Genomic DNA, 14,231 nt, shown 5'->3' with positions numbered 1-14,231 from the left:
ATGTCAAATTATATTTATTTACTTGCATTCCTGAACAGAAAAAATGAGTTTTAGTGCTTGAATGTTATGCTTGATTCATTTCTGACTTCTTAGAGAAGCCCAGTGAGCCAGCTCAAATTTGGGTGAATTCAGTTTGAAATTCCTAATTCCTGTTCAAAATGGTAAAACGTGGAGAGCTCACTGAAAATTAAAGAGTTCACATTAAAGCACTTCATGATGCTGGATGGTCTTTGAGACAAATATGACAGGTGGTCTAATAAATTTGTTCAGCACTGTATGTGTACCAATTTTCATGCATGCAGTGCTTACCCTGTCCAATGGAGTTGCATGTTTCCACCAAAGACAAAAATATCCACTGGGAGAAAATTTTCTAAAAGTTTCTGGGACTTTTTAGGTATATTAAGGCCCCCAAAACAAGCTGTGAAGTGTTGTGAAAATAGTAATATCTAAGAACACCTACTGATACAACAGGGTCCATTTATGCTCATATGCTGACATTAAAAACATTAAATTCATTGTAAGTTCTAAATCAGTTCAATGGGAATGAGGATTCTAAACAGATCATCCTAAACACATTGATGTGTCAGTTAATCAGATATTGTGAAATATTATTATACATTCGTCTTACAATATATCAACTAGCACATGTCGCTGCTTCATAAAATTATGAATACCAAGGGCTGTTTATCATCTATTGTATCAGATTTTGTGTTGCCACCTCAGGTAGACATGATCACTTTTAGAAGGTATTTTTTAATTTTTCTGAGGCAAACACCTGCTGTCCAGTGACTCCAGGCCCTAAGGAATTCCAGGTGTGTTGTATGTTATATGGTTGTGTCGGTGTGTGGGGTCCAGAGCAGCTGGAAATATGTATGTACCCGAGGGCAGCAGGAGGGAAAGGTCTCTCTGCCTTTCTTATCCTTCTCAATCATCCTGTTTGATGGACTGGTTTGGTGTCAACTCTGTGTCAAGAATGGACTGAGACAGGGTGATTAAAGAAACATCTTTAGCATTCAGTCCCAGGCCTCCACAGAGCTGTATGTGCCTGTACATTCTCCAGAGTTCAGTATCAGTTGACTTGGTCCACACACCTGTGGCTGAGTCAGCAGAGGGGAGGTTTCCTCTGAGGATTATGACAGAATCTCAGCTAAACCAGACCTGTCGGCCTCACATCCCCCAGCCCATGTGGACAGGATTGATTGCCACTTAGCCTCTGCAGAGGGCTCCATTTGGGTGCAAAAAGGTGAGTCCTGGAAAACTTCAAACATGTGACTTTCTGGCATTTACACCATCAGATACAAGTAGACTTCATGCTTTAGTTCATTTCATTATAAAGATAGGGATTGTTTGCTTCTGTTCTTAGCACACAATCACCATCAGTTGTGTGTTGACACATCAGTACCTTTTATGTGTTTGGTTCCTCGGTTAACCCTTCAAGCCTGAAGCTAAATTAGCATTCTTGAAAACTTTGTTCCCCACTATCTTCATCTTTACAGCCCCCCATCCTAAAATCTCTGAAGTGTCTGGCACATCAAAAGCCCAAGCAATGCTTGTCTCTATAACCTGAAAAAACAACCTAACAGTGGTCATCACCTGGCTCTTTCAAAGGATTTTGTCAGCTTTTTTCTGTTTTTGTTTAGTCTGCCCCCCGGCTGACCCCGAGCTTTGACCTGTTCAGGCCATACGTATGTCTTTTCTCCAGGTTGAACTGCTCTCTCCCAGGCATCTGTTTTCTAGATAAGAGTGGTGAGCACACTGGTTGATTCATAGCTCTGTCACTGACATGGCGTTTGGGCCATCGACATCCCCGCTCTCCCTGTGTCCATGTCTCCCATGGCTCAGTTTTTATAGCGTGACAATCCAGATTTAGTGACAAATCAAGCAGCATACTGAGGGAAACAGCTTCTCTGTTTGTTACATTAAGGGATCAGCTTTCAGAGAAGGAAACTGCAGAAGAAAGTCATGAAATATAAAAAGTTTCTTCCTGATGATGACAGGTTGGGACAGGAACCAACCCCTCCAATCCAAGCTCTCCAGTGACCAATGCTATGAACTGCTGCTTTGTTTTCAGTGGAAATTTACCACAATCTGGCATCAAACCTCATCCACTAAATATTTGGTTGCCACATTTCTTGCAAAGCACCTTTACTTTGTTGGAAGTATGCCATACCTCATTGGATGACTATTTTGTTCTCCCTCTCTGTAAGATTAGGCCTTTTTCCCTCATCTTCTTCTCTTCTCTGTATTGGCGACTTGTCCAGCAGGTCCACGCTGTTTCTCAGTCTAATTACAGGTCAATTAACAGCTTTGTGGCTCAGCCCTCCTTCTGTCAGCGCTCTGGACATCCTGAGCTCAGGGGACTCTACAGAGGGAGAGTGAATGAGATATCATTTCATGTGGAGATCAGCCGAGAGAAGGCATTGAAAGAGGGGATTGGAGGGGAGAAAAAGCCCCCACCTCTCTCTTTCTCCCTACATCCATGCCGACCAACACAACACCAAGCATCTTAAAGCACAGGGGCCTCTGGGATAGAGGCCAGGGGATTATGGGAATATTCATGACCAGATAAAGGGGTGAGCAGTTGAATGACTGTGTTTTGGGGCTCATCTCTTAGGTAAACAGGGGCCTAAATGGAGTTTTAGATCACTACTCCCACTGCTGCTCACTGAGCACAAGGCAATGGTGACTCTGTCCACTGTTTTTTGTTGCATTTCTACAGGATGCTGAAAAGAAAGCCTTGTTGTGGCCTTTTTTCCCTCTTGCTGATGTCTGTTGGTGGCAAACAGATGGTGCTGGGGGAAATAAATATCTGTTTCTCACAGTTTTCATCCTCAGAATATTGGCTTTTCTGAAAGACACCATTCACATTCACCAGTGGCCTCCTGGGCTCATAAAAGCTGCTGAGGGCTCATTTTAAAGTCATTAAGTGTCCTGCTGTCAGGGAATGTTGCTCAATGGGTTTTTGCTGTTGCATGCCATGCCACCCTTATTCTAAAATGGTACAGCAATATTCAGCATGGAGTCAGGCACAGGTAAACTCAGTTAAATGCATGTAATGATGCATGTCTGATCATTTTCTTACATGAAAATAGAAAAGCATCATCAAGATTGAAGGTTTATAATTAGTTATATCAAGTTATATATAATTAGTTTAAAGTTGTAATTATCTATCTATCAAATGAATATGTCAAGTATTTGGTCATGGTGGATTCATGTTGTAAATAGAACCATCTAGGGGTGCTCAGAGAGCCTAGTGGTTAGGTTGCACCCCATGTACACGGGCAGCCCAGGTTCAGGTCCAGCCTGTGGCCCCTTTCCCACATGTCTTTTCCCCAGTCTCTCATCCCTGTTTCTGACTTTGTCCACTCTCCTCCTCTATCAAATAAGGCATAAAAAGCCCCAAATGTATATTAAAAATAGTTAGTGTTGACCTGTGTCTTAAGAGAACATTTGTTATTAATTGATGCTTTATTATTACAATTGATATTCAGAGTTTAACCTTCAGTGCAGCAGAACAATTTTGGTTGCCTTCCCCAGATCTGTGCCTTGCAACAATCTTGTCACTGAGCTCTGCAGGCAATTCCTTTGACCTCATGGCTTGGTTTTTGCACTGATATGCTGAATGTAGATTAATGAGAATTATTTTTTGACTGTAGCATCAGGCTGCAACATTACAAAATTGAAAATTGAAGGGGGACTGAATACTTTCTGAATGCACTGTACAATACAAGATGACCATAGCTTAAATTGAGGATAAACTGTCTTTGCTAACCACTATGGGCCTATCCATGGCCCTAGGCCCAAGGAAGCTTTACAGTTTTTCCCCTCTGATGGGTGGCCTTGGCCACAGGTGATGAAAGAAACTGATCCTCTTTAAGCCAATCCAGGTATTGAAGTCTTGGGTGTTGGTTTAGCTCAGTTGGTAGGTCACATGCCCCATGTACATGAGGCTGCAGTCATTGTGGTATTGGTTGCAGGTCTGCACCCTCTTCAAGTCCCCTTCTTTCCTCGTTTTTCCTGTCTCTTGGCACTTCTCCTATCAAGTAAGCTCCAAAAATAATGATAAAAAGGGAGAATTAAACTCTTTATCATAGGCTCTCTAATCTAACTGACTTATCCCTGTTGCCCCCTGTACTTGCACAACTTGTAGTCTCCGCCTGACTGTTGGCAGGATCTTTAATATGTGACCCATGTGAATCGCTCTGCATCAGAAACACCAGAGCTCCATAAAGAAACGTATCATCAGCCACATCTAAACCCTGTTAGAGGCTTTGAAGCCTGAGCCAGGGGATTTCCCATGTTTTGATGATCTGACAGTCAGTACCCTCCTTTCTTCACACCAACCAAAAACTCCACCCTTCTATCTTCTTTTTCTGCAGGTCGCACAGATGTTGCTAATCCTCCTCTGATTGGCCTGGATTGAGCTATGTTGTCCTGTGGTCAGGGCGCTCGGCCCACACGGCTAAACTCTGTCAGTTGCCTTTGAGCCGTGCCCTGCGGTGGGCTGCATGCTGGAATTGGCGTACCGTCGGGTTATGTTTCATTCAACCCCACACCTGCTGCAGCGACTTGTCAGCATGCCCCTCGACAGGCCCCCTTAATACCTCCATTAGGTGTTGTAATCTCCACCTAACGCCCTGCCATTTCGCCTGAGTGTGTTAACAGAGTATCAAAGGCTGGGGATTTTTTTTTTCCGGCCACCTGCCAGCGGTGAGCGTGTAGGAAGGTTAAAAGAGGTGGAGGTGGCATGACTGTACAGCTCTTGCTGGTTTTAATACATTAGGGTGGGCTGGGCAGAGCTTTTTTTGGTTGCCAATTAATTTTTATAAGTTCTGCCAACCTGTCTAAGTGTTTGTGTGAGTGTTACCACACTCCACTTCTCAGCTCTGCTTGTGTTTCAGGACGTGTGTGGGGGGTGTGCCTGCATCCCGCACCACCGTGTGCTTTTCATCCATCAGGAAAAGGATACCTCAGCAGCCGTGCTTCCATCAAAAGGGGTCTGCACATTCAAGCCCCCGAGTAGCATATAGAGTTTCCCTCTAAAGCACGCACACAGTTATCACCTTTGTGCCGACCTGAAATGGACACTTAGGACACTGTTGCTCTGAGGTCCAAACCACAATGATTTATCTCCTGAAAATGAACGAGCCTTTTTCAAACTGTTTTCATTGGGCCTCCTCTCAGGAAAACAATCAACAAAAGGTCGCCTATGGATCTCGTGTGGCTGATTGATCAAGCTACCGGAGAGCTAGTTTGTTTTTCAGAGTCGCTGTTTGAGTTTGTGCTTGGGGGAGATCCAGACAGATTAGTGAGGGTGACAGGGAAGCCGGAGCAGCAGCCAGGCCTGGAGGTGCAGCTGGCACTGCGGAGCCACAGCTTCCTTTTTCCCTCCTTGTCGGCCCACAGTCTTCCTTCAGCCACTGTTTAATCAGCGATTAAGACTGCTTTAGATGGCTCGCTCATCTCGTGTGACAGTACATGTTGGCTAGAAGGATTGCTCGTCTTGTGCTAGTCTCCGGACAATGGGAGTGTAATCATGAAAAGAAGTGACTGAGTGTGTTTCCAGTAGATTCCTCCTCCTTTCATGTGAAATGTTGTTGTTATGGTATCTTCTCCTGTCCATTAGCAACGTGCCCGTGAGCTACACGCCATGAAAAGTGGAGGGTGAGAGCTTTGATGTGGTCTTTGCTAACTGGGAGAGGGTGCACAAGCCTTCCTCATGATGTGTGAACGAGGTCTGCCTGAGGTTTAGCTGTCACTGTCAGAGGGGACCATCTGTTGTTTGGGTGAAAAATGTGAGGGAATTTCCACCTGCACAAATCTATGTTACAGATTTGAGTATTGTTTAAATGTTTTTCCATTGAAGAGAGCAGAATTATGACATTCTGCTCAACATCATGTGTCTTTTATTACATGTTTAAGTCACTTTTAACTGAGAAAAAGTATCACTTTATAGTTAAGAAAAATGCAATTCCCCATTTTTGTGGAGACTGAATTCTTGATGCAGTTTCTCGAAAAACACCTACAAATTTTCTTGACTAAATAGTTACATAAAATCTTTATATTTACACTCAACCACTTTGTTTTGTCTCCTTTTTTTTTTTGCAGAGAAAGTTCGGGAGATCCAGGAGAAACTTGAAGCCTTCATAGAAGCTCTCCATAAGGAGAAATAAGAGAATCAGGTATAGTATAGGTAAAGTTTGGCCATTAGGCAGGATGACAGGGTGCTATGTTAGGCAGACACCAAACACTGCACATCACCACAAATACAACAGCCCCTCTATTGAGCAGGATGGCTGCAGCATCATGCTGTTGGAATGATTCTCAGGAACTGGAAGGCTTGTAAAGGTAGAGGGTAAAATAAATGCAGCAAAATATAGGAAAATCCTGGAGGACAATCTTGTTCCATCTACAAGAGAACTGCAGCTAGGGAGAAGATTGATTTCCAGCAAGACAATGACCTGAAGCATACAGCACACGCTGCACAAATTAGTTTGAATTTGTGGTGGTACTAAAAGGGGTGTTCATGCCCTGACAGAGCTTGATCAATTTTGAAGAAAGGAGTAAAATTACAGTGTCACGTTGTGAAAGCCTGATTGTGACCTGTTCACACAGACTCAACAGTGCATCTACTAAATACTGACATGAAGGGGTTGAAAATGTATTTAGTCTCTTATTTTGTATCATGTATTTTTATTTAATTGACATCAATTTGTAGAAATAAGTTTTCCTTTTGATATTAAAGGGGGGCTTTTTTTGTAAGTTTTGTTGTCAAAGAGCCAAATTATATTGACCATGATTGATTAATAAAATCAATGAAAGGGTAAAACATCCAAGAGGTTGAACAGTTTTTTATAGGCACTGCATGTATATGTATGCACTGTGTTGTTAATCTGGGGTCATATTTATAAAGCTTTCTAAGCACAAAGATTTTCTCCCAGTGAAGAAATTCTAAGAAAATTCTTTGAACTGTGGAATTTCCCCTAAAAGATGAAACTAGATCCTCTTCCTGATAAAAATTTTTTAAAAAGCCTCTCAGCCCCTAAAGGCCTTTGCACACTGGGTCTGTTTATTTCATCCGAATTTTTCACACATCAAAAAATGAAATTGAGCTCATGTTGTTTTAATCAAGTTTGCACACTGACGCTGAAATTTTCATCCGTCATGTATTTTTTCAAAACAGGCTTGATTTTATGTGAAAATTTTGCATCAGTTCAAGCCATTTAAATGGGTGACTGATGATTCAAAACAGTGTCCGCTGCGTCCTCCTCACTTGCTTACACCCGCCGGACCCCTTCTCTCTCTCTATCCCTCTCTCTCGCACTGAAACCTCACTTCAGACACCAAAGTTGGCTGATTTATTATGTGGATATCAACCATGGCATTATAACAGATAGATGGGTGATTGATGGTTCAGTTCAGCACCTGTTACTTTATTCTCTCTTGGTCGCTCTCCCCCCGCCCAACCTCACACTCTTTCTCAGTCTCTCGCACCGAAACCTCACTTCAAACACCGTAGTTTGCCTGTGTATTATGTGGATATCAGCCATGGAAATATGACAGATAAAGGCATAAGTTGTAACCTACTCACAGGTCATAACAGAGACTGAATTATAAAGTTGCTCTCCGTTTCTCCAACTTGGATCAGCGTCATGATGCATGAACAGATGCTGTATGAAGCTCTCTGTCACGATTGGATCCCGTGGGATTTTAAGGGGGTGACAGAGACACAGGTTCGCAGTACGAAACTCTCTGCCACATTCTACAAATTTTCGCAGTGAAGGCAAATAAAAACGCATCAGGCCCAGTGTTCAAGGTCCGAGTACGTGACGTTTTTTCGGATTACATGAAGATGAAGAGATAGGTGATAACACGATTACAGCTCTGTGAAAGCCTTCTTTTAAAACCATCTGCAGTAACTGCTATATTTACCAGCATGGTAAATAAACTAACATTAATCAGCCAGATAGACTGTTTTACCTGTCAATTGCATGGATATTTCACATTTATCAAGGAAACCTTCCATGCAAAGCGTTTGGGAGTGGAAGGACTTTTGGCACTAAGGCACTGCCTTAGTGTATAAATGGTGGAGCTTGTTGGTAGATAAAACATATGCCAACGTCTGTCGGGGAAGAGTGAAAATGTCCTCTCCACCAAGAGAAGCTTTCAGTGTGGCTCTTTAATCTGTTATTTTTTAATGAAGAAATGTGGCCCAGTTCTGACAAAACTACCATTATACTACAGCTACATTTGAGCTTAACACTACACCAGTGATAGCCATTGCTACCCTCTCTCAAAACAGCTAAACCCTAGCCCGTAGCTACCATCTCATTCTTCTCAAAGAATGCTGATTAGCCAGGTCTGTTTTCATACCTGAAAGATGTATTTTGGTGTATGTTACCTTGAACAAAAGCAACTGTTGAGTAACATTGTAACTACACTCGACACCTGGGAGAATCGGCTTTATTACATTCATTCCTGGTGTGTTATTCTCACGCATGTCAGCAAAGCAACATCAGTGTTTTTCCCTCATAGCCCTGTTTCTATTTTTTTTGTGCTGCTCACATGAGCAAGACAAAAGGAAAGAGGTAGATGACAAGGAATCAGGAGTGTGCGATAGGAACATTTACAACTTTACTATTTACACCTTGCTCATTCAACAGAGCTTGTTAGCTTGTTTTAAAAAGTGGAGATAGTTGTGTGTTGATAGGTAAAATTAAAATTCAAAGGTAAAATTATTCAGCTGTAAAAGGCTTGTCAATACTAGGTGCCAAACGTCTTTCTATCCACCTTCAAAATAAAAGCAGTAGATGTAATACTGTTGAAGAGGGGAACCTACAATTCTCAGGGCAGAGAATTCAATTTATAAGAGATGCAGTGTGGGCGATGAGCATGCGATGCAGTGTAGTGTAATTCTTCAAATAATTCTACATACATGAACTGATCTGTTGTTTTTTCTCGTCTTTTGTTTACAGAACTGTTTAAAGTAAATTCATGGATCACAACAAAAACTGCACTGAACAAAGACAAACATTTAAATGACTTTCATCACCTCGCTCCATCATCACTCACCGGATTTTAATACCTGCTGCCGGCTTCCTGCCCCCCTCTAGCCACTGCTGGAATAGACGGACCTTAACAAAAGGAAAGAACGGATTTCTTTGACTTCCTTCTCTGGTCAGTATGAGGACTTCTGTACAGGAGCCCAACGAGTCAGATCAGCAGGAAAATGAGAAGTTTGCACAGTGTCACCTGACACCTGACCACTCATTTTCAATAAATGAAGACTGGGTACATGTCCATCTGTCCTTTTTTAGCTCATGGTATCTATGTATATGTGATTAGAAGTGTGTAAACTCCGATCTCTGTACAAAGAATCACCATTAATAGTCGTCTGCTGGGTTAAATAGCCTTGAGTTCATACCTTTATTTTGCCTGGTGCTTCGGAAATACAACATGGAACCTACCTGGCACACAAAATTTATTTAACATTTGCCTGTTTTAATTTTTGTTGCACTGAAGATCCAAAGCACTTAATTTTACCTCCAAGCTGCAGCTGTACTCTTCATTTACTTTGCATGTGCTTCTTCATGAGAAAGTTTGCTCCAGATCTTCTTAACCAAAAAAGTAAGTACCTGGTTTAATATTCAGCTTCCCTCAGATTATCCATCACATTAAACACACAACATCTTTAACAGGACACAATCAGTGCTGCTGTTTTTGGCCACTACATTATGTATAAATTTCTTTCTTTATATTTTGTTGATATTTTGGGGTTTTATTTTTAAAAATTCATTACCTGTTTGTCTGCCAAATGCACATTATTCACCTTTTGTTCTTGTCTTTGTGTGGGCGTTTTGAACATAATCTTTTTCTCCCTTTTTTGCCACAAACAGATGATTATCCATCCTCCAAAGACCCATTGCACTGTTTATGAGATAAATAATGTGGGTTAACATGAAGTCACTGTGTTTCTAGATGGCTTATAGACATGATTTAACAGCAGTTTTATTACTATATGGGATCAAGTTGAAGACAGCATTAGTCATTAGATGTATTTCATTTATTTTGGAATACTATTAAGAAGTACAGTAACCAGTTCTTAGGGGTATATCGTTTGATTTGAAGATCATTAACAGTCATTTTAACCCTTCTACTCTTTAAATTCACCTGAGCTATTTCCTTGCTGTGGTATCATCCAGTCTCTTAGCCTATTGGCCCATTTAAGCAGTGGTTGATGGGTTATCTCCACAAGATGACCAATGTTCACCAGGTTTGTTTGTTTTTTTTTTATTTGGTGGGATACTTATTTCTGCATATGTGTACATAGAACAATTACTCCTTCACTTTCCCTCTTCTGTCTCTGAGTGGTCATTGAGATCTCGTGCATATTGCTGTTTGAATTAGGGGCTTAATGTCACACACAAAACCAAGATAAACAGTCCTCTTCCTCAGTAAATGAACAGGATTTGTCCTCAGATTTAGGAAAAAATCAGAACATTAGACATTCTGGTGGGTTTTTAACGTGTATGCTTTTGTTCTCTCACTGATTCCTCCAAAAGTACCTGTCCATCTCAGGATGTTTTCCCCATGACTCCCAATCTCCTGCTTCTTTCACGTCCTCGTCTTTCCTCGGACTCTCATCACCCTCCAGAACCACTTTCCCTTCCTAGCTTGCAAAACAGTCCGACATCTGCCTGAAGGAGGGGTGTGTTCTTTGCTGACCCTGCCCAGTCATTCGCTCTTTCATGTGTATATGAGTATAGATATATATAATAAACCGTGCATTGTGTACAGGCAGAGTTGGAGGGAAGTCATGGAGCTATTATCATGTACAGCACGTGTAACAGGAAACTGGTGAGATGGTTCAAAAATGTTTTATGTTGTAGAAAGTAATGTTTGCATGGTGTACCCCATCAGATGTGCTTTATTTATTAAATTTGTGTTTAAAGGAAAAAATAAAATTGACATAAATAAAACAAAGCTTTTTTATGTGTTATCTTGTCCAGTCAGAATTACTCTTATTCCAGGTCACCTATTTGCAGCTCATTAGTGTCTGTGTGTAGTGGCCTCTGACAAAACACATCTACTTGATACAAACAAAATGATCTCATCTCAAGGCGTATTTGGTAGAATTATTTAGAGTAGTAACTTAAATTGTAAAGCTCTAAAGAGTGCTTTGGCATACATGCAAAAGCACGCAAGAGCAAGGCTTACAAACTGGGTTACAAAAGACCTAACCATGGCACCAGTTTAACTCAGTAGAGCAGATGCTCGTACTGTGCCTGTAAAAATTATTCACCCCTGGCCTGATCTAGGCAGATTAACGTGCCATATTCCTTCCATTTCTGATTGATTCAAATGAGCTCTGCTGAATGTTCAGTGCCTTAGAATTTTTTTGTATCCATCCCCAGACTTGTACTTTTCAGTAACATTTTCTCTGAGTTATTTGGAATGTTCTTTTGTCTTCATGGTGTAATGGTAGCAAGGATTACTGATTAACTAGTGACTGGACCTTCCAGACCAGTTGAGTACCACTTTCATATGGTTTAAAAAAGAGCGTTGTAACATAATGAATGGGTGTGCATGTAGAGCTCAGTCCATGGTTGTGTTCTGTGGTGAAATAATAGAATTTGTAAAGTTCTGCTATGAGTCTTTTTCTATCTGTGCTCTAATTTCTAATATTCTGCGTTCCTCTTTTCTGCTACCAAATTAACATTTGCTAAATGGTTCAATTCAAAAAGTCTGATTAGTATACTTCTCCTTTGTACCTGATGATTGTACCAGAGGAAATGTTATGTGACTTTTTGGCTTCATGAAGATCCTTACTAACAAAATAGCAGGTTGTTTATTAGTGGATGAGATATTTTAGTAAAAAAAAAAAAAAAAAAAAAGAAAGAAATTTACACAATGAGCTAGCTTTAATGCTTTGTTTCCCTCTCATCCTTAGAGAGTCGTGTTGAACCAATGCGTGTTTCCATTACACACTCTGCTGTTCTCCTGCGGCTGTTTGCTGCTGGATGTGGTGACCTGTGTGCTGAAGTGATGAGGCCTCTGCCCCAGGTCTGAGCAAACCCTCCGAGTATTTAACTCTGCAGGCTGTTATCTCAACCCGGAGCAGGCTGAAGACACGCTGCAGCCTTAGGCGGGTGGGCAGCTGAGGGCCTGCCTGATTAATAAGTCAGAGTCCAGAGGTCCTCCACTCCTGGGCATCCTCTCTTCTTTCACAAGAGGCTGCTTGTTACTTCATCTCCACATCGCTCAAAGGGCGGCACAGAGGGGAGGGAAGGATGGGGGGGGGCAGGCCTCAGCCTCACTACCATCACCTGAGGCTTTACACATGGAGATAACTGCCTCACGTCAACTTTCTGTTTTCTGTGCGGCTATTATATTCCCCTGTTTTCTTCAAAACAAGGGAAAAGCAGTGAAAAAAGCCTAATGACTTTGTAGGAGGCGTGAAAAGAAAGGGGGAAAAGTCAACCTCCAGCTGAAGGCCTTTGTGCTATCAGATAGCCACGTTCTGGGAGGAGGGAGGCCGGCCGGGACACACTATACACCATTAGCATCTGCAAAGGCCGTCACGTTGACTAATAGCCAGAGCCACAACGGCACACTGGTTCAGTTTGTGTTTTCCTTCAATCCCCTTTATGTGTGTGACACAAAAGCAGCCGGGCCAGACCTTTTAAATATGCCACAGCATCAGATGTGCACAAAGCTTCATTTCTAGCCTTTCTTACCCAAAAGAAAAGGCCGATCTTGTTGTTTCGTTTTTTTTATTTAATCCCCCACCTCATCACACGAACACATTCTGGGTCTTTTGGCAGGGGGTGTGGCAAGTCTGTATATGATGGAAATGTTGAATCAGTGTTTCAAAAAAGAGCAATAAATTGTGGGGATGGCTGTTTTTTGGCAGTGGCCGCAGTGTTAGCATTTGTTCGCCTTCTTGTTGCTGTTGCCAGCTTTGTTCTCTTCTTTCTGGTCGCTCTGTTGTCGTGCTGTCGGCTGAGGTTGTGGGAGAGGCCCAAACTCTGTAATGGGTCTATTTGCAGCTCTGTAGCTTTCCTCAGGTGGATATTTAGCAAAACTGAAGTTATTCAAAATACTCACATAAACCAATGTAAAATCATCTGATTTCTTTCCAGTCAAAGAGAAAAGTAGATAATGTACTAGGGCAAAAAGGGAGAACATGTATTCCTCAGTGCACATCCCCCTCTGTGCACTCCTGAAAATTTCAGGTGGACAAGCATCGGCCACTGACTTGTTCTTGAGTTGGATGTTCACATATGCACTTCACCATGTGAGACTCTTCCTGGCTGATTAGGGGTAGCGGGGGCTGAGGAAGTAAGGCATGGGTCACAAGAATAATGCAGAAGTGGTGCATAAAGCAAGAGACTCCTCTATATGATTCTCTTATAAGAATCTTTGGCTTTATGGTTTCTTTGAAAGAGTTGAGAGTTGCATACTGAACAGAAGATGTAGTCAAGCAGTTTCATTACATGCAGAGAGTTGTTTGCTGTACTGTTCATGGTTGAACATAGCTCACAGAATATGGACGTAATCACCCTACTAGTAGTGTTTATTCCTACATATTTCCTGCTGTGTTCTCACACTGTAAGACCAAATAGTTGAAGGTTGTTAAAGAATGAGTTGTGTTAACTTAACAAAACATAATAGCTGTTTAAGCTCACTTTTAGAACACATTTTTAGTCTGAAGTAAATAGTACTCAGTCAAGTTAAGTATTTTTATAACTGTACTCAAATTATTTAACAGTCATCCCTTAATCTGCTTAGTTTTCCCTGAATGCCTTTTTGGAATTAGACATTTTTGCACCATGAGGGAAGTTACTGACTCAGTTAGAGAAGTCCCGCCTGTGGTGACCAACTTCATCATCTTAAGGGAGATTCACTGAGCTTCGAGGAGATACTTTTCTGGATCTGTGCCTTTCAGTCCTTCACTGTAAGACTGAGCAGTTTAAAGCTGGTAAAAAAAAATGAGTTGAGCCATTTCATCTCTATTTTTCTGGGGTAAAAGAACACATTTTTAGGTTTAATCAAGATAAATGTAGGACTAAAGTGAGTTGATATAACTTATAATTGCCCAGTACCTACTAATAAACAAAAAACGTGTTTTTTCAGTTACTTAAAATCGTACATGATTAGTTGCCTCGAATGTTTGAGTTTTATTAGCTCATCAGGGATAACTCAAAAATTATTTCCACTTTTTAAAAACT

The 14,231-nt window shown here is 41.4% G+C and overlaps 1 protein-coding gene across 4 annotated transcripts in view; it reads left to right on the top strand.

Annotated features, from left to right (window-relative positions):
• The window catches only part of opa1 (OPA1 mitochondrial dynamin like GTPase), a 48,596-nt gene extending 37,632 nt beyond the window's left edge, over positions 1-10,964 (top strand). For all 4 annotated transcript variants that reach the window (XM_041791344.1, XM_041791342.1, XM_041791343.1 and 1 more), the window contains 2 exons: positions 6,109-6,182; positions 8,976-10,964. In XM_041791344.1, the coding sequence (XP_041647278.1) occupies positions 6,109-6,173 (65 nt within the window). In that variant the 3' untranslated portion in view covers positions 6,174-6,182; positions 8,976-10,964. The remainder of the gene's footprint in view (positions 1-6,108; positions 6,183-8,975) is intronic.
• The last annotated feature ends 3,267 nt before the right edge of the window (positions 10,965-14,231 follow it).

Source organism: Cheilinus undulatus, linkage group 7 (assembly GCF_018320785.1).
Source record: "Cheilinus undulatus linkage group 7, ASM1832078v1, whole genome shotgun sequence".
Classification (NCBI taxonomy): domain Eukaryota; kingdom Metazoa; phylum Chordata; class Actinopteri; order Labriformes; family Labridae; genus Cheilinus; species Cheilinus undulatus.
Note: the sequence above shows the minus strand (reverse complement) of the source record. Positions and strands in the feature narration are given on the sequence as shown.